The following is a 20,552-nucleotide window of genomic DNA, read 5'->3' as shown; positions in this document are numbered from 1 at the left end:
AAAACTTGACACAAACAGTCAAGTGACAGCGCAAAGCTTTTATTGAACCACTTTGACGTTGACATTTTCTGCAGTTCCCATGCGACAGCAAGGCTTTGCTCCAGAATGGTCACAACACTATTTGAACAACAACAACAAAAAGAAGCCTAAAATTGCCTTTGAGCGTGCAAAGTGCAAATCAGATTGGTAACAAACCCGTGACTGAAAAGCTAAGCTACAATGAAAGAAAACGTTTAGTTGACATTTGCTGATCTAACAATGCGGGCAAAACATTTTGACTGGAGCATGCGGAGAACGACATCCAGCGGTAATCAAAACATCAGTAGTGAAATAAAAACTTGCAGCTGGTTAGAACAAAGTGCACTTCTTGGCCATAGGTAACAAGACGTAGAACAGAAGGATCGGAAAATACATCTCAAGTCCATCTCATGTTCTGACAAGGATCAAATATACTAAACGTTAAAATATGATCAAACTTCCATCCATTAACTAAAACATTTGCCCTTGTCGCTCATGCTTTGTTGGATTTTTTCTTCCCTCCAGTAGCAAATACTTCCTGTATTTTATTTTTTTTGCTTGCAGTAGAATCCCCAAAGAGGAAGCATGTGATGATAACCATAGAAGTCGCCCTGTGGAACTTGACAAACTGAAGTTTTTTTTACTGCATAAAAGGTAAGTTCGGTTATCATCTGTCATTCTTGTTTGGCATGCACAAACTTGGTAAATAAAGTTGATTCTGATTATTTACATTTGTATTACAATCTAAAATGTTAAGAATGAGGGCTGCTTTTTTCTAGACGTGACACTATTTAACAACGTATTGTGCCGTTGTTATCGCTGACCACTTGAGGGCGCCAAGCTCACATTCTACTCTATAATATTCGGGACTTTGAGTGTGTGTGTGGTTTTGGTGGGTGGGTGGGGCCTGGCGAGTGACGTGGGAGCCAGCGAAAATCTAACTATTGCATTCATCGTTTTAGCCCTTGAATGTTACGTAACGTTTATAAGTAGTTTTGTAATGAGGACAACTTTGAAGTTAGCTGGCTCGTGCTCCACTTTGGAGGTTCCACAGTCGATGATTTTGAACAGGAGGTATTTAGCGGTGGAGGACTAGTCAATTCTCAGTGCAGTCATCCAGAGGTACATGTATGAGACATGCATCAAGCATCTCATCACACGCTTGGATGATCCAACTGTGAACAAGGCTTAATTCACAGCAATTACAAAGACTGAAGTAGAGCGTTGGCGTTTCCGGCGCATTTTGTCGTATAGTAAATATTTTTGCATTCTTCATGCACGCATTGTGAACGCCATTCTGCATTCCTCAACAGAGTTTAACACAAGGAAACGTGTTGAACATGTTCCACATCCACTACCAGTTCCATTTCTTGTACCAGTGTTTCAGCATTCACGTTCGACTGTTGCGTGAGAATCAGCGTGTAAGATCTTGAATCCTTTGTTTCGGCAATTATCTTTATTTCTAAACACGTTTCAACTTTGTGTAGTCATGTTTTCCCATTTTGGTCAAATTGAAACCATGATTGAGATTCGTATCGTTCTGCACCACTGTGAATGCGTTTCCGACTTCCGTTAATTTCCTAATCTTTGGTATTCACATTGGCGCAAAACGCAGAAATGTTTTCACAGCCAAAGAAATGAATTAACCCTGTTTGACGTGATACAAAAATCTGGAGTTCCAGAATATACTGTACTGTGCTTTGAACCATATTGTTTTGGATGAATGGTGAGGAAATGCAGGATGAGACAAATGTTATTTTTAGTACATGCTGTATACCGCTAAAAATAGCCATCGGGCCACAAATAGCCCCCAGACTGTATTTTGGACAGCACTGGTGGACGCGTTGCCTTTCAAGTGATTGATCTATTGTGCAGGTGGCGCTTTCTTCGTCTAAGCTCCACAATTTTCTGTGAGGTCACAACTGCTCCTACAGGAGGCAGCAGGCCCGAAACATGGTCAAACCCGATGGAGAGGCCACGTGCAGCATCACGCTCTCGTTGGCCGACACAAACAAAACGCTGCCCCGCTTCAGGCTGACGTCAGACGGTGCTGCGGGTGAGGTGGCGCTGGCGTCACCTTCGATAACCAGTAGGATGCTGGCGCTGTCCACGGGCGCCAGCGTGTACTGCTTGACGGAGGCTGGCACCTGCAGAAGCCACAGATGTTTCAACTTTTACTTTAAGGACTTCTCCATCATTTTCATTTTCTTGCCTGTATCCTCATGACGGTGAAGTCCGGCACGGGTGGGTCGTAGACGGTGACGCAAGGGTCCGAGGCGTCCTGAACCAGCGGGAAAATCTTGGCAGCGGAAGGGCTCGGGCTGTAGTTGAGCATCTCGCACAGCGTGTTGACGTCGATGTACTTCGGGGTCAGGCCGGCTCTCACCGTGTTGTCTGAGCACGCCATGCACTCGATGCAATCTGATAGCGAAACAAAAAAATGACGAAAATGGAGCAGAAAGCCGCCGAAGCTCCTACCGACCTCCGTAGAGGTAAGCGTGAGGTTCGTTAGCTCCGAGGAACATGGCCTGGTTGGGTTCCAAGAGCACGTGGTTGAGGAAGTAGATGGAGAAGCAGCCGATGTCGCCGGGGTACTGGCAGTGGAGACGGAGCAGCAGCTCGCCGTTACTGCTTGCCGTGTCCTTGCCCGCCGAGCCTATGCAAACGCACGAGACGCTCGTAACGACGCTTGGGTCCGATCATTCCGTCTGTCATTTTGCTTACTTTGTTCAGTGACTCTTTTGACCAGCATGTTGAGTTGATCCACAAACACTTTCTTCTCACAGTTCATCATCCTGGTGAAGCACTTCTTCAGCGCCTGCCTGGTGCAGCTGGCGTCGCCCGCGCCGCTCCGCAGCTCCTCGGCTGCTTCCTTGCCCACCAGAACGCGGAACTCCGGGACGGCTGATGCGTGACATAAACAAGATGTGTTTTTGTTTGTCTGGTTCTGGAAATTCTCATTGCACTTACACTTGAGGAAGCCGAGGATCTCCTTCACCGGCCTGAAGCCGCAGAGGCCCTGGAAGCGTGTGAGAGCGATGGCCATCTCTGGTTTGTGGTTGTTGTCCGGGTAGTGCTCCGGAAACTGAGCGTGAAGACGAGCAGCCAACTCCTAAATGGAAGGCGGAAAATAGTCCGCGGGTTCTTTCCGAGCCAGGAACGTCCCCCAGAATCATGGCTAAGCTTACCTCAGAAGATGCTAATTTGTGTGTGCGTACTCACCCTGTTGGGGTGAGCCTGTATGGACAAGGCGGTGTTAACGGAGAGGACCTTGAAGAGGAAAGGCAGCTGGCCCTGAAAGGTGTCCTTGACCTTGGAGCCCAGGCATGCAGGGAAGTGGGCGATCCATTGACCCAGTGTGGTTTGCACGATCCGGTTGTCTTTAATCTGGGCGTCGCCCTTTGGGTGGGCGCCCATCCACAGCTGGAAGGAGGCAAAAAGGACCATGGTCCGAGGGCGCTTGGGTTACGCTGACTAGTGCACTTTCAAAGCGCCTTGTTTGGGTACATACTTAAAATGCAGCACCATGGCCCTGTAAAACATACCGTTTTTTTCCATGTATAATGCGCCCCCATGTATAATACGCACCCTACAAATGGCATGTTGATGATGGAAAAAAGCCTGTACCCATGTATAATACGCACCCAAATTTTGACTCCTACTTAAGTCCGTAAACGTAAAATTACTTCAGAAAAAAGATCATCTTTGGGAACAACCGGATGTTATTCTGCCGGTCAGTATCACTCCGCATGCGCTAGCAAACTCAATAGCGAAGAAATGTTTCGGATTTGTGTAGGGTACATTGTGACAGCAAACGAGCAGGTGATCGAGCAAGCGTCTGATACGAGAGCATTGTGTTCGTATGGAGCGTGTTTGAAGTGAACAGGAGAGAAGAAAGCGCATCTGTAATGTATGATATCCGGATTAAAAAAATAAATAAAAAAAAAAAAATATATATATATATTGTCAAAAAGTCAAAGTCTGCTTTATTGTCAACATCTTCACATGCCGAGACACACAAAGAGATCGAAATTACGTTTTCCCTATCCCACGGTGACAAAACATATTACACGATAGACATACAAGTAAACAACGAAATATAAAAAACAAGAAGGCACAAACAATAAATAATAAGAGTAACAATAAATAATAAATAAATAGATAACACAACGAATAAAAGCCAGTGTGCATACACACAGTAAAAGTACAGGACGCTACGCAGAACGGGGAAGCGAGTTCAGGATCCTGACAGCCTGGAGTATGAAGCTGTTTGAGAGTCTGGTGGTGCGGGAGCGCAGGCTTCTGTACCTCTTCCCAGAGGGCAAAAGCTCGAACAAAGAGTGAGCGGGGTGACTCACATCACTCACAATCGTGGTCGCCTTGCGGGTGAGATGGGAGGTGTAAATGTCCTTCAAGGAGGGGAGCGAAGCACCAATAATCTTACCAGCCGTGTTCACTATGCGCTGCAGGGCCTTCAAGTTGTAGTCAGTGCAGCCGCCACCCCAAACAGCAATACAGCTGGAGAGGACGCTCTTAATGGCGCCGCGGTAAAATGTAGTCATGACGGCCGGAGGGGCGCTCGCTCGCCTGAGTTTCCGCAGGCCGGGTACGGGGTAGAAGCGGCAGTCAACAGTCCAGACGCCAGCGTTGCTCTAACCCGGAAGACAAGAAAAGGGGGGCGGGGTCTATTAAGAGGTGGGATTAGTCAGTGATGCGGTGTTGGTGGACTAGGAGAGATCCTCACTGATGTGCACCCCCAGGAACTTGGCGCTGCTCACTCTCTCCACCACAGCACCGTCGATGGTCAGCGGCAGGTGTTGGGTGTGACCCTTCCGGAAGTCCACAACAATCTCCTTGGTCTTATCGACGTTCAGCAGGAGGTTGTTGTCCCTGCACCACGTGGTCAGAAAGTCAACCTCCAGCCTGTATTGAGTCTCGTCTCCCTTGGTGATGAGACCCACCAGAGTCGTGTCGTCAGCAAACTTCAGTATACGGTTGTCGCTGTAGGTTGCGGTGCAGTCATGCGTCAGGAGGGTGAAGAGCAGCGGACTGAGCACACAGCCTTGGGAGGCCCCCGTGCTCAGCGTGATGCTGGCGGAGATTTTGTCGCCAACACGTACTACCTGTGGCCTCTGACAGAGGAAGTCCAGTAGCCAGTTGCAGAGATAGGTACTGAGGCCCAGCGTGTCAAGTTTGCTGATGAGGCGTTGTGGCACAATGGTGTTGAAGGCAGAACTGAAGTCCACAAACAGCAATCTCACATACGAGTCCCTTCTCTCCAGGTGGGTGAGGGCCGAGTGGAGGGCAGAGCAGATGGCATCCTCAGAGGACCATTTGGCTTGGTACGCAAACTGGAAGGGGTCAATGGTGGGGGGGAGAACGGATCGGATGTGCTCCATGACAAGCCGCTCAAAGCACTTCATGATGATGGGCGTAAGTGCCACGGGGCGGTAGTCATTGAAGCAGGACGGAGCGGGTTTCCTCGGCACAGGTACGATGGTGGCAGCTTTGAAACATGACGGGACGATGGCCTGCTGCAGGGAAGTGTTAAAGATGTCTGTGAAGCCATCCGTCAGCTCACCAGCGCAGTCCTTCAGCGCTCAACCCGGGATGTTGTCAGGGCCCGCCGCCTTACGGATGTTGATAGCGGCAAGCTCACGCTGTCGACGGAGAGGCACAGGGGCAGCTCGTGTGAAGGGGGAGTGGCCTTCAGCGGGCAAGTGCTGTTCTGAGCGTCGAAGCGAGCAAAGAAGCAGTTGAGGTCATTGAGCAGACGGACGTCGCCTTCACAGCTCTGCGGCGCGGGCTTGTAATCCGTGATGGTCTGAATGCCCTGCCAAAGGCTCCGTGCGTCCCTGCTGTCCTTGAAGTGGGCGGTGATTTTGCACGAGAACGCCCTCTTTGCATCTTTGATGCCCTGGGACAGGTCAGCCCTCGCAGTCCTCAAGCCAGCCTCATCCCCCGCTCTAAAGGCTTTGTCCCTGGCCCTCAGCAGCCTGAAGACAGCCCCCGTCAGCCATGGCTTCCGGTTAGCCTGAGTGACGATGGATTTTGAGTGAGTCACATCATCAATGCACTTTGTGATGTAGGAGGAAACAGAGTCAGTATACTCCTCAATGTCTGTCCGATCGTCGCAAGTGGCAGCCCTCCTAAACATGTCCCAGTCAGTAGAGCCAAAGCAGTCACCCAGTGCATCAGAGGCACCCTCAGGCCACACCCGTACCTGCTTGCGAACTGGCCTGGACGCTCTCACCATTTGTCTGTATGCGGGCAAAAGCATGTATGTACCCATGTATGTATATTGCGCACCCCAGATTTGAGGACAATAAATTAGTTAAATTTTGCGCATTATACATGGGAAAAACGGTAATTCAAAGTGCCATCATGTGGCAATGTCACCCGTACAGCGTGAAAATGTCAATGCGGTGGTAAACCGAACTGATGACCTTCATGCGAACCACCACAGGGCTGCTCGGGTGCTAAATAAAGAGCAGCAGAGGCCATATTGTCTCGACTGTATTCCGCGTAGCCTACCTCAGCGTAAGGTTTGCCATCTTCAATGACAGCCAACGGGTCCCCGCTAAGCATCAATTTGGCCACTTCGCTGTCTAGGCCCACTTTTCCCCATGCATAGTTTTGCACAGCACAGGTCAGTGGAAACACTAAAACGGAAGCAAGGGGGAAAACAGTGTTGTTCAGAACAAAACTTTTTGGTGCTACAAATGCAGCTTTCTGGGCCCCAACAATACAACAACCAGAAGATTGTAATATAGTGGTAAAAAACTAAATACAACTGACAATACATGGCACTCAGTTACCGCCATACTTGATGTTTTTCACATAATCGTCACTATTGTGTGGCTTAGACTAGGGGTGTCCATACTACGGCCCGCGGGTCCAGTTTTTATTGGCCCGCAGCGAATTCTGAAAACATAATTGAATATGGCCCGCACAAGAAGCTTGAGCTCACTTCTCAGTTTCCACACTAGATGGACCACCAAGCGTTTGACGTCCCATTAGCACCCCCCCCCCCCCCCCCGGAAGAGAAGCGAACGCGCAGCGTTTGACGTCCCATTAGCACCCCACCCCCCGGAAGAGTAGCGAAAAAAAAATTTGGCCCCCGGGCCCTTCACGTTACTAAATCTGGCCCTCCTTGCAAAAAGTTTGGACACCCCTGGCTTCGACGGATGTACCCATATTTACTGTAATTATTGTCGTTATGTGCGTCGAAGCAAGCATCATACGTTCAGAGGACAGCAGTTTAATAAACTCACACGAGGATTCAGAGAACAAAACCTATCACTTGGTTGCGTTACATCCGGGGAGCGAGAGCAGCTTCTTCGTCTAAGCTACGGTCGCCGTGCGGGACATTCTTTTAGCCCAATACACAATCATGCAATTATCTACAATTATGACTTCCCTAATCCGTTATAGATGCCGGAGCGTTCCGACCTACGTGGATAATTCACATACGTACGTAACTGCGTCGTAAACCGAGGTAACTATCCGATTATTAGCACGCTGGCATCGAGAGTCACTTTTGGCTTCGATGCCATTTTAAGTAGGCGTTCATTTAAAGGTAAAACTCCCGCGACCCCCGTGGGGACTAAGCGGTTCAGAAAATGGATGGATTGATAAAAAAGTGCGTATGTGTGGAGCAGCGACAAGCCGCAGCGGGGCTGCGGTATTAGACAGAGGGGGAAAAAAACACGACTAAGCAGATTTGAGCACAATGCACAGTGTTCTCCTGACACATAACAGTGTCTGCGTTCATTGACCTTGCGGTTGTTTCAAACCAACAAAAAAAGTATCTGGTTACTTCACGGGGACATAACAGAGGCTAGCTAGCAAACTAGCTACCCAGTGAGCGAACGTAACATTCTGTCAAAATGTGCACTTTTCGTATCACACAATCCAATTAGCTTGACGGATTTAAAACGCATCGATCGAGTGATTGAATGGTTGAACTCAGTTGTAGAGGAGATGAGAACCTCACCTCTTACTTCCTCCATGACGGCGACCGAGCTGTCACTCAAGCTGTGACGTCACGCACGGCCGAGCGACTTTCGGTGTAAAAGCGTCTGTTTGTGCCATGTCACATTGCACAAAACAAAAAAAATACTTTTACTCAGAGGCAGAGGTGGACAGAGGAGGTAAAAAAAATTGTAGCCAAGAGTGCTGTTATAAGTGCTAAACCGAAAATGAATGGCAACTAAACATAAATATAAAACAGTAATAACAATTACATTTCCATTAGCAATGTACAGAGTAGCAATGAACACATTTAGATAATTAAGGGTAATTTTTACCCGTCTTTTTCTGTGTGTCTATGTCATATAATACTTTATTTGAAATCCCACGCGCGCTCTTTGACTGTGTTTGTCATTTACGTTTTCTTCCCGTGTCATGTATTTTCATCTATTATCCCTAATTCAAATCAACCAAGTTCTTTGTGCGTCTTAATGACCTTTAATTTGCATGATTACTGGTGTGGTGAATGGTCTTTGTTGTTTCGCTGGTCTCCAAAAAAAACACTCAGTGGACGATGGCCGGTCCGGGTAAGGAAGCACTTCGGTGACACACGGCTGATTGGGAAAAGATTTATTCAACCGATGTCAAAGTGATGTCTCTCCAAAAGTTAGAGTGGCCCCGAGAGCAAAGATGTTTCAGCTCTCAACAGCACAGATGTTTGCCCCAAAAAGGCCCTCGCGCTTCTTGCTCTTGCCCCTTGCGCCCTTGCGCGCTTCTCTCTATCTGTTCTCCCCCATCATTTGTACCTCGTAAGACAACAGCTGCGGTTCGAGTCTCACTCTACTGGTTACTTCTGATGCCCTTAAAGGGCATGGACATAGGTCTTCCTGGTCACGGACGAATGGCCCTTCCATATTCTAAGTACCTACACATTACTGAAACTAGAGCTTCTCTGTACCGCAAAAATAGCTTAGGGTCTTCTCACTGCTGCAAGGTCGCCATTTAAGGTGACATACAGAATCCCAAATTTACCTCACTGGCATGACAAGTTTGGTCTCTTTAATGTAACCCGTGTTCGCGCCTCCTGGATTGTGCGTGGCAGTGTGACGTTGACGTCATCACGCAACTGCCAGTGTGCGCATGCGATCTACACTCGAGTCGAGGAAGTGGGTTGAGTACGCATTATCAGTGGCGGTGAGGAATTGGCTCGTTCTTACTCGCTCACAGAGGTTTGAATCACACCGAGAGTCTTGAAGAAATATGTCGGCGTTTGATGACAACCCCTTCGCCGAGCCGGCTGGCGTCAACCCTTTTAATGTAAGTGCTCTAATGTGTGCTGAAGTGACGCTAAACGGACGTGTTCCGTGGCTGTCAATTCGATCTCGAGAGGTAGCCAGTAGCCAGCTCGCCAGGAAACTTGTTGGGTGGATGTTGTTGGGCGTGTCAGCCTGCTGTCTCTATTGCTATTGGGCGAATGTGCATAATTGACAGGCCATCAGCCAATCAGAGCGCTCGTCATGGAAAGTGGGTTGGGATATCGTTTGTCACAATTGTAGGAAGTTAACGTGTAGCCATCAAGGAATGTGTTTCTAAACTTTTTAACCGCGTTGCAGTTGTTACCACGCCAAATTGATCAGCATTTCTGACCACATGAATTTGTTTTAAATCACGTAGTGTCGTGTTTGATGTGAAGTCAGGTTGAGCTGGCCAGCTCAGGAGTACCCACTTAGATCGATCACAATGCTGTTTGTGGAGGATATGAGCCAATTAAGCCATAAACATATCAACTTATTACTTTCCGCATCAGCAACACAACTAAAAGGACCTTACCCAGACAATTTTACAATTGAAGGCGTGTACAGAATCAAGGTTTACAGGGGGCACATAATGTCTGTATGTGAGTGCCTCAGGTGTGTTGGATGAAAAGCCACATTATGATTTAAGTTTCCCAACCATTGTTGAGTCAGAACGCACAATTTACCTTGATTTTTTTTTTCTTCAAAAAAGTGTCCACAGGTTAATTGCCAATCCGGTTATTTACGAGCGTTTTAATTGTTCTGCCGGTCACGATACGTCACTGTCATAGAGTGATGAGCAAAAATACATTTCTAGACTATTTAAGTGAATTTGAGCGATTTCCTGCAGCACTGATGATCTTGCATGACACACTAATTGTAAGTCATTGATTCACGATTTAACCACTGCAAAATGTCACATGCGTTAACAACCTACAAGAGTACACGACTGTTTGATTGCTAGGCGGGGAGATGAAGCTAAATAAATAAGCTTTCAGCAGCTGGTACACGGTGCCCGACTGGCCGGCCAGCCCCTCACGCTCGCTCACATTCATTTGAATAAACAGATTTAAGCTTTAAGTCATACCAACACAAAGACATCGACACTCGCAAAAAACAATGTCCACCCTTTGTCGTTGATGTGTTGTGTAGCGTCATATCTCACTTCCTGTTTCACAGAGGTTGTTCAGATGTACTGAATTTTCTTGAGTCTTCCTGCTCAACTTTATGCCGTGTCATCAAAAGGCACAAACTGACCTCCATCTGGCTGTTTCTAATTCATTGCTGTTTTTCATGGACAAGGACCATCTTTCCTACTTCTGGACTGTGCAGACAATGTTCTAAAGTGACACTTTTGAAGCCTCATATAATTTCTCATAAAATGACTTGTCCGTTAGCCGTGTTGCACAAGCATACAAAACAAACCCTAACATTTGCAATTAAACAAAATGTCAAAGTCTGGTTTTACATTTGTGTGTTACGCCCACGCTGGATGCTCCTGTTCATTTTCTGACTCATCCTGGTTGCTTGTTTCTTAAAATAAAAACCTAACCTCCCTAAACTGACAGAACCTCAATTTAATCTTCTTCCCTTGACTGGTGTGGCCTATGTGCTACTCTTGGGCTCCCCCGCGTGGTACATGAACACATGACTTTCTATTCATTTGGGTTGAACGTTTTTAGGTTGAATAAATTCTGCTGCGTGTCTCAATTCCAAATGCTGCAACGGATTGTTCGTGCTACTGGCTTTAATTTCAGCAAGTTCAGCAACCTTCAAACACACTTTGCCTGCAACACAGGAAGAGAAGGCAATAGTTGAGTCCGGCTGGGAATGTTTACAGGTGCGTCCGGCGCCGATAACTTTGATCATGCAGTCCGGTTTCCACTTTTGGACGAAAGTATTGGGACAGCATCTACCGATACGTCGTGAAAACACAGCAAAAAAATGGGGCGGCTCTTTTGGAAAGGCTTTCTCCCACATTGTGTTCCGATAGCCGCTAATTTTGGACTTGCTGTTCAAATTCATCCTCGAAGAAGTTTATGTTCATGGATCTTGCTTTGCGCACTTAGTCCATAGAGAAGGGCTTACTCAAAATGGTGTCGTGAGTACCGTTTTTTTCCGTGTATAGTGCGCGAAATTTACCTAATTTATTGTCCTAAAATCTGGGGTGCGTATTATACATGGGTACAAAGAAAAAAATTTTTTAATTTTCTTTTTTTTAATTTTTTTTTTTTTTTTTTTAAAGAAAGTCATGGTACAACAAAACCAACAACAGGACTGACCGACAAAGTCGTGGAACAAAAAGACAGGGTGACATTACCAAAGACAGGAACAGAATGACAGTAACACATGCAATGATCCAACGGTGAGCGAGGGGCAGACAGGACTTAGATACAAAACACGTTACATCGATTGAGGTGACACAGGAAGAGAGGGGCGACGCGAACAGAAACTATGGCAACCTAGACACATAGCAAAACTGGGGACGAGACATGACAAATCTCCCCCGAAATAAAACTCACCTTTCTTCTTGTTTGTTGTCAATCGCGCATCGCATTCAGCCATCCTGGCCAACACACTTAGTCAGTAAAATACATAATTGACGACACATCGTTTGATGCGATGGTGCAATCCTTGAGGGTGTGTTATTGTCAAATATTGTTTGTTTTTAATCTCCATCGGGGACCGGACGTCATACGGAGGCCGCCATTACAGATGCGCAGAACAGATGCGCAAGACACGTCAGCTATATTAAGAGCGAGAGTTGTTTTCTTCCTATTAGTTTCAATTCACAGTTTAATTAGCAGTTTCAATCAGCAAATAACAAAATGCGTATTACAGGTAAAATTGTATTTCACAACACTTTGCCTTGTTCCTTTGGTCTCTGCTGTTCATCCTAAAACACAAAGGCGCTCTTTAAGCAATGCGACAGTGAGCGCCCGGCGCAGTGCGCACTGAGGTCCACTTAAATTTTAGAAAGTACATCAGGACTTTAAAAATATCTTCTAAATTTCAGCGACGGCTCTGTCACAATAATGCTACCAGCGCGGTGCAGTTGGGCGGTCGGCGGCGTGCTACGGTTGAGAGTTCTCTCTTGCGCTCTTGCGCTCTCTCTCTCGCTCTCTCTCGCACACACGCGCACACACGCACACGCGCACACACGCAAACCGGATATCATACGGAGGCCGCCATTACAGATGCGCAGAACGGATGCGCAAGACACGTCAGCTATATAAAGAGTGAGAGTTCAGTTCTCTACCTAAATCCGTATTACAGGTAATATTTTATTTCACAACACTTTGCCTTGTTCCTTTCGTCTCTGCTGTTCACTTCAAACACGCTCCATGCGACCGCAATGCTCTCGTATCAGACAAGGCTTGCTCGATCACCTGCTCGTTTGCTGTCCCGTGCGCGCACGGAGCGCGGTGGTGCGTTTACGGGCAGTCGGAGAAATCAACGCCAACAAAAAAAATTACATCCAGCCTAGTTAAGACCATACCAAAGACTATAAAAATGGGACCCATTGCCTCCCTGCGTGTGTGACGATCATTGGGACTTAAAAAAAAAAAAAAAAAAAAATTAAATTTTTTTTTTTTAAAAATTCATAAAAATTGGGTGCGTATTATACATGGGTACAAGCTTTTTTCCAGCATCAGCATGCCATTTTTAGGGGTGCGTACTATACATGGGGGCGCACTATACACGGAAAAAAACGGTAATTATTTTTTTTGGGGTCGGTCAAGAGAAATTGACCGAGTCGTGCTTTGATTTCTTTTTCGTGAGAGTAACTTTCTTTTTTGGGGTCAAGAGAAATTGACCGAGTCATGCTTTGATTTCTTTTTCTAGGACCCGGCTGTCACAGAGGCGACAAGCTCCAGTGTGGAACCTGTTGAGCAGTACAACCCTTTCCCTGCCACAGTAAGACCTTTTACTGCTTCATTGCCTTTCCTGACATGACCTGAGTAATTGAATTATTATTATTATTATTATTTTTTCTTTTGGAGAGCCTGGCTAGTCAGACCACCCCGTACCAACCGGCAGTACTGCAGCCTTCGTCCGAGCCCACCCCGCAGGTGAGTCACGCACCGTCTACAAACATCTTCCACTTTGTAGCGTCGTTTGCGAGACCTGCAGTCGTCTCGTCTTCCCCGCGCTGCCTCCTTTAAGGGCATCACATTACCTCGGTTTACACAACATCACGCGAGTCGTCGTTTGAAGGCGAATTGAATTTGGTGTTTGTTTTTTTCTCAATTTTTAACTTATTTCAAACATTCAAAATTGACTCTGTTGCAGAGCCATTCGGCTTTGCTGCTATTTCTTTCCTTTTTTAAACATTGCTTCTATCTGCTAAGCAAATGTTGATCTCTGCTGCTTCTGGAAGGACCAAAGACGTGCAAAAAGTCAAGAAGTCTCACTGTTGTTGGAATTCCCCCACAGGCGACTGCCACGGCGGCACAGGCCAACCTGCTGAGGCAACAGGAGGAGCTGGAGAGGAAAGCTGCCGAACTGGACCGCAGAGAGCAGGAACTCCAGAGCCAAGGCTCCTCAGGTCCGTCCCACTCCTTTGTTTGCGTTCCGTGGGGTTCACCCGCGGGCCAACCGATGCCCGACCATGCTCGCGCTAGTAGAAATGAAGATAACGTTGTCGCACGCGCGGCAGGTAAAGCAAACAACTGGCCGCCGCTCCCGAAGAGTTTCCCCATCAAGCCGTGTTTCTACCAAGACTTCTCCGAGGAGATCCCCAGCGAGTATCAGAGGGTGTGCAAGATGATGTACTACCTCTGGATGTGTGAGTAGTCCCGAGTGAGCGCGGGCGTGTACTGGAGTACCCGCTCGGAGTATAACGGCCGCTCCTCCCTCTCGCAGTCAACTGTGTGACGCTCTTCCTCAACATGCTGGCCTGTCTGGCCTTCTTCACCACATCGTCTTCCTACGGGGTGGACTTTGGCCTCTCCATCCTCTGGCTCATCCTCTTCGCTCCCTGCTCCTTCCTCTGCTGGTACCGACCCGTCTACAAGGCCTTCAAGTGAGTGGCGTGCAAAGACGAGGCTTCCTGGTTTATTTCTGCGTTGGATTAATCTTTTTGATTTGTGTTGATGTGTTGATTATTTATTTTGCCTCCCAAATAAGAGAGTTTCCGACTTGAAACATTTCCGGAATTTTGCAACCCTTAGGGAATGTGGTGTCTTTTTAGTTATTGAAATGTTCCGCATTATTTTAAATTCCAGTTTTGTTTATGGCATCCTCAGGACCGACAGCTCCTTCAGCTTCTTCTTTTTCTTCTTCGTCTTCTTCTGCCAAGTGGTCATCTTCATCATCCAGTCGGTGGGCATCCCCAAGTGGGGCAACAGGTGGGTTTTTATTTTATTTTAATTTTTTTAATTCAAACTTTCTTTCTGTCGACATCTGCTCGGTAAAATCCGTTCCGCTCGTGCAGGTCACATTTCCTGTTCTTTGGTTCTCGCACGTTTCCTTTTTGCTCCTCTTCTGTTTTGTCGTTGCAATTGCGCCAACGGGAAACCAGTAAAATTAAAGATATATCAATAAATAAATAGATAAAATATCAATAATAAGAAAATAAATAATTAAATGTTGTATGAAGCCAAATGTTTGCTAGCAAGAAACTTGGGTGAGTTTTGGTTCCAGAATTGCTTGACTTTCTTGCATGTTTTTTGTTTGTTGTTATTCTTCTATTGTCAACTTTCTTGCCTGCTAAGTTGCACTCTTTGTCCTCTTCCTCTCCCGTTTGCTGAGACTTGGCAACCTTCAGCCTCTCCGCTGATTTTCTGGCTGTAAGTGTGAGATTAAACAAAAAAACTCAAATCTTTTTTTTTTTTTTATAAACACAGTTGGTGTTCTGCATGGCGACAAATCTTATGCTCTTTCTCGTAACACCTAACAGATTCATTCATTTTTTTTCTTTTTTCTCCTGACTTGTGACAAGACTCAACATTACAGTGGAGTCCCCAAAAGTGGACATCACCTTAGTCAGAGCGTAACAATTTGGGGAAAAAAAAAAAAATCAAATCGTTTTTTTTTTTTTCCCCCTGAATAATGTGATTGCCGTTTAATATGCAAATATTTATTTTCTACCTCTTATGAGTTGTACCATTTTGGAGGTTTCACTGGCCCGATATTTTTTTGCTAATGGTTCTTCCGCCGCCTAAAACGTAACCAGTGTGTTTGTCGGCGCGCAGTGGTTGGATCGCCGCCTTCTCCGTCATCAACACGTCCAAAGCGGTGGGCGCCATCATGATCATCGTGGCCATCCTCTTCACCATCTGCGCCGTCATGTCCGTCATTCTCCTCAAGATGGTGAGAAACCGCGATGGGCTTTTTCTATGCATATTTTTTTATTCTCATTCTTTAATAGGGGTGTAAATCGCGGGTTTTGTCACGATACGATATCATATCGATACAAAGAACCACAATACGATATTTGCCGATATCTTAACGCCTGCTGTGATTCATTCACGATACATCACGATATAGTGCTCTACGATCACTATAGAACAATATCCTGATTTATAACAATTCATACGCAAAATCAACAAGGTACTGCAAACTCTTTATTTAGGAAATTACAAAGTGCTTCCAAACGAATGACTTGAAGCCCAAAGGGGAGCGAATTGCCTCGTCTTCTTGGACACTAGCCATAGCACCAGCCCAGGAGCCGCGTAGTTGTTGGCTCACCTTTCACGTGCCTGCTCTGCTCACAACACGCCGCGCACTGCTCTCGGAAAGAGGAAGCAAGCAACAATGAACTGGATTTCAAAATAAAGTCGCGTCTAATGTCCGAGGTCAAAAACGGGCGATATAGATCGATGTTTACGTTTAGCATCGATGCCAACAAATCGTAGAGCATTATATCGATTAATCGATGTGTATCAATGAATCGTTACACCCCTATTATTTAATGCTTTAACACAGGGGTGTCCAAACTTTTTGCAAGGAGGGCCAGATTTAGTAACGTGAAGGGGCCCGGGGACCAATATTTTTTTTCGCTTCTCTGCGGGGGGGCGGTGCTAATGGGACGTCCAACGCTGAGCGTTTGCGTCTCTTCCGGTGGGGTGGGGGTGGGGGGGGCTGATTGCTAGTCGGACGTCAAACGCTGCGCGTTCGCTTCTCTTCCTTGCTAATCGGACATCAAACGCTGTGCGTTCGCTTCTCTTCGGGGGGGTGGCTAATCGGACGTCAAAAGCTGCGCGTTCGCTTCTCTTCCGGGGGTGGGGGTGCGCTAATGGGACGTCAAACGCTTTGTGTGGCGCGCTCCATCTAGTGTGGAAACTGAGAAGCAGGGCTGTGGACTCGGTCGGATCTTTGCACCGAGTCCGAGTCCGGCCCCTTGACCATGAGTCCGAGTCCGGATGTCCATTTTTTCTGTTAATTCATGTAACTGCTTAGTCTTTATTCAAGGCTAATTTAGATCAAAATCTAAATAATTACAAGTTTTGTGATGGCTTTGTCTTTATTAAACATATAAACGAATACAATAAACAGATACTTTCAAGTTTTAGTCATTAATTACACCATTATAGCTCAGACATTTATCTAAACACAAATAATTAGTGACGACCCCTTATTTGGAAAGCAAAAAACCCATGTCGTACGGCGTCAGCACTATGTTGTTTTCAATAAAAACATGAAGAACTCACGTTTGCGTCAGTCAATTTTAATTTTTATAAAGGATTATTCTCATTTGATGTCTTTAAATTCCTCCGCGTTCTGCCATTGAAGGGGGGTGCATTCAAAGACCAGTCGTACAGACGGAACACTCATCCACTTCACCAAAACGCAACAATATAATTACGTGAGCTCTTTGCATAAACCTCGATGCAAAGAAACTCCTCTTTTTGGGTACAGGCTACAAGGAGTATATATTACAAAGGAGACTTTATACTTAATTGTGATCATCATTCATCCATCTATCCATTTTATTTTATCACTCAGGTATTTTCAAAGCAAATTAATATTGTTGCATTTATTAATTTGCTTTAACATGACAGCGCAATATAATTAAAAGCTGACACGATAGCAATGTCAAACGTGTTCATTTAAGAAAAAGCCACACACGTTTTGTGATCAAATCTTTCATAATGAGAATGATTTGAGTGAATTGATTTTACAATTTTTATCCCCCCTCCCCAACATCTGTCACTTTGCTTGGGACAAAAGGAGCCTTCAGAACTGAAATTTCTTCTCAATTATTCATTCAAATCAATTCACTCAAATCATTCTCGTTATGAGAGATTTGATCACAAAACGTTTCCGTCTGTACGACTGGTCTTTGAATGCACCCCGCTTCAATGGCAGAACGCGGATGAATTTAAAGACATCAAATGAGAATAATCCTTTATAAAAATTAAAATTGACTGACGCAAACATGAGTTCTTCATGTTTTTATTGAAAACAACATAGTGCTGACGCCGTAAGACGCTGTACGACATCGGTATTTTGCTATAATTCGAGGTAGTCCACCCTCACCCAAAGTTAAGGTTTCATGGGAATATTATTGTCATAATTGTCTGGACCATATATGATAATTGTTTAATGGTAGTTATTGATAGATCTTGAAGATGTCAAGTTATAGGTGCATAAGACTATGTTGTTCATGCATATAGCACGTTCATTGTAAGAGGGGAAGAGATGTTGTGTATTTTGGGCTAACTCAAATTCCGTAGTAGAAAAACCCCGGAAGTGCGATGGGCATTCTGTGTTGTTGTGGTACGCCCTGTGAACGCACTGTGAGTAAGGACTAAAGCAGTTATCATTCACGTCGTTGTCCGACCTATTTTTGCTATCTAAGAACCTGGAAAATAGTAAGGATATAACATATATCACCGGTCATTACGACGAGTATGGTGGAGTTTTTACTGCTTCTTCCAACTCCTACCGCGCTGACTGTAACCTGACACTCTCTGGCTGCATCTTGCCTCTTTTTTTTTTTATTGTCGGACTCGGTGAACTCTGTCAAAATCAGCACCGAGTCCGAGTCCGGCAAAAATGACCGAGTCCGACCAAGTCCGAGTCGCCGAGTCCCAACCGAGTCCACAGCCCTGCTGAGAAGTGCAACAGAGTTGAGCTCAAGCTTCTTGTGCGGGCCATATTCAATTGTTTTCAGAATTTGCTGCGGGCCAATAAAAACTGGACTGCGGCCCGCGGGCCGTAGTTTGGACACCCCTACTTTAACATATCATTTGCACCCCTTAGCGGTTGTTTATCGCAATACCCTTTGAAATATTGTCAACTTTATTTTGTGACTTGTCCTCGTTCGCAGTCACTTTGACATTTAAGACTAGTGCCATGAGCTAACGTTTGTGTCCCTTGCGACAGGTCCATGGCATGTACCGCCGGACCGGGGCCAGCTTCCACAAGGCCCAGCAGGAGTTCTCGCAGGGCATCTTCACCAACAAAACCTTCCAAAATGCCGCCGCCGGCGCAGCTTCGTCGGCAGCCCAGGGAGCTTTCCAGGCTAACAACTAGCTCGCGCTAAGCTACCTGCTTAGATGGAAGTCAGCATGTTATGCGGTTGGCAGGTTTGTGTCCATCCTTGTAATGTGTTGACCTTGAGCAACGTGAGAGCACACTCATACGTACAGACAGCCACCATCACGGTGCCAGACAAGCACAGCAGGTACATTGTGGCTGGAGCAGGAGACACGTTGACTGGTGTCTGTCTTCATTTCACTTGGTCTCAGCTTTGTATATTTTGCTTGCACTTTTTGGCAACGCTCATTTGTGGAAATTGTGGGTGGATTTTTTTTTCACCAGCGTGTGTGAGATTCTTTACAAGTATTTGATAGTTTTTCTTTTCTGAGCGTGGTGTTGTTTGGCAGGTCAACATTGAAATTTGTTTCCTCGCTGAATCCTAACAAACGTGCTCCCAATTGTCAAATGAGCGAGAAATGTTCAGTTGCTGAATCATTCCGATATCTCATTTCCTCAAATCAAGACCTCTTAGTTCCACCTTCTTTACTTTTTTTTCCTTTTGTTGTCAAGACTAACATGCGGTTTACAAAAATATTGTTGCTGGCCAATGGCAGCGTCTTTCTTAAAAATATCCATTTTCCCAATAGGGGGAAAAGAAAAATCATGTCTAATTATCTCAACTGACAGGCGCCATTCCAATCAACTTCCAAATTGAACTCTGTTGATAACCAAAACAGCAGAACCTGCCAAAGCATCTGGAATCTCAACGCATTTGACTCCCACTTGGCTTTATTTTCTTCCTGTGACAAAAACAACAATTGTATTTGAGTTTATATCCCGTTTATTTTTTTTATTTTTTTTATTGGCAGCATGCAAAATAAGTATATAATGCAATGTAGCCTCTTTCTTTCAGTGCAAGATTAAATAATTTGGATAATAGCTGAATGTTTGTTTTGCTAATGGAATACATTTTGATCTCGTTGGGCTTCAACTAGAAGTATAATTTAAAAGCTGCTTCAGGTCACTTGAGAAATCTGAACTGGTTGCTCAGGAGATGCACATGCAACATAACGGTTTATTGTAGAATATAGATTAGCTGTGCGCCTTTTATTATGGGATGTATCACCTCTGTGATGAATCAGAATTGTTTTTGCAGCAAATGAATTAGTCTCATTAATTCAACATTGATCCTGCATCCAAATGTTTATAATGTTTTTTTGTCTGTCGGTTCTGTGCCTTTTAGTATGAAAATATTGAATGTAACATCTAATAATAAAATGCTTTGCTTTCGATCTCTGTATTCATGAATACAACTCTTCTGCAGTTAAATGGAGTGACAAGAGAAGCTTCTTTTCAATCAACAATTCCAAATTTTGCACAACACACTTTTGGAGTTTTTTCTTTTTTCAATATTTTTTCTTTATAATTTTAAATTGCCTTGTTTTTGTATAAACAGCTTGTTTACCACTTGTAAAATCGTATCGAACGTAAACTCAAATTTTTAAAAGGTTCTCCAGCAGATGGCAGCACCTATCGATCTTTCTTGACGCTACAGCAGGCTTCGTTCGTCGGGATGACGTCATGCTGCCTCTTACAGGTCAGTCTTGGTGTTACCCAGACATTACACTTTAGAACTGGTTAAATGTTAAAAATTGGTAAATTTGTACCGCTCTAGAGGATTTGAGATCGGAGTAATTAAACATTTACAGTTGTTGCCTTCTTCCTTTACTCTTTCTCTCTCCTTTTAACTCTTCGTATGCCCTCATCACTTTCACTGTTGTCTCTCTCTCTCTCCGTCTCCCCTCTTTCTCTCCTCCCTCACCCCATTTCTCTATCTCC

General features: G+C 45.4%; 2 protein-coding genes across 2 annotated transcripts; one reads left to right on the top strand and one right to left on the bottom strand.

The window, feature by feature from the left end:
* Positions 1-23: 23 nt before the first annotated feature.
* Positions 24-8,146, bottom strand: mpi (mannose phosphate isomerase). Its single transcript, XM_061282513.1, has 8 exons — positions 8,015-8,146; positions 6,553-6,680; positions 3,241-3,441; positions 2,989-3,130; positions 2,743-2,922; positions 2,501-2,674; positions 2,231-2,439; positions 24-2,165 (listed from the first exon to the last, which is right to left on the bottom strand). Exons 1-8 carry the CDS (start codon positions 8,028-8,030, stop codon positions 1,947-1,949), a joined length of 1,269 nt encoding a protein of 422 aa, XP_061138497.1. The 5' UTR covers positions 8,031-8,146; the 3' UTR covers positions 24-1,946.
* Positions 8,147-9,132: 986 nt separating this feature from the next.
* scamp2 (secretory carrier membrane protein 2) lies at positions 9,133-20,005 on the top strand. The gene is made up of 9 exons (XM_061283576.1): positions 9,133-9,306; positions 13,131-13,202; positions 13,289-13,357; positions 13,722-13,833; positions 13,945-14,073; positions 14,151-14,310; positions 14,534-14,635; positions 15,482-15,599; positions 18,618-20,005. The coding sequence occupies exons 1-9, from the start codon at positions 9,250-9,252 to the stop codon at positions 18,765-18,767; spliced, it is 969 nt and encodes a 322-aa protein (XP_061139560.1). The 5' UTR covers positions 9,133-9,249; the 3' UTR covers positions 18,768-20,005.
* The last annotated feature ends 547 nt before the right edge of the window (positions 20,006-20,552 follow it).

The sequence above is a fragment of the Syngnathus typhle genome, linkage group LG7, assembly GCF_033458585.1.
Source record: "Syngnathus typhle isolate RoL2023-S1 ecotype Sweden linkage group LG7, RoL_Styp_1.0, whole genome shotgun sequence".
NCBI classification, from domain to species: domain Eukaryota; kingdom Metazoa; phylum Chordata; class Actinopteri; order Syngnathiformes; family Syngnathidae; genus Syngnathus; species Syngnathus typhle.
The sequence above is the reverse complement of the archived record's forward strand: the minus strand, read 5'-3'. Positions and strand labels throughout refer to the sequence as shown.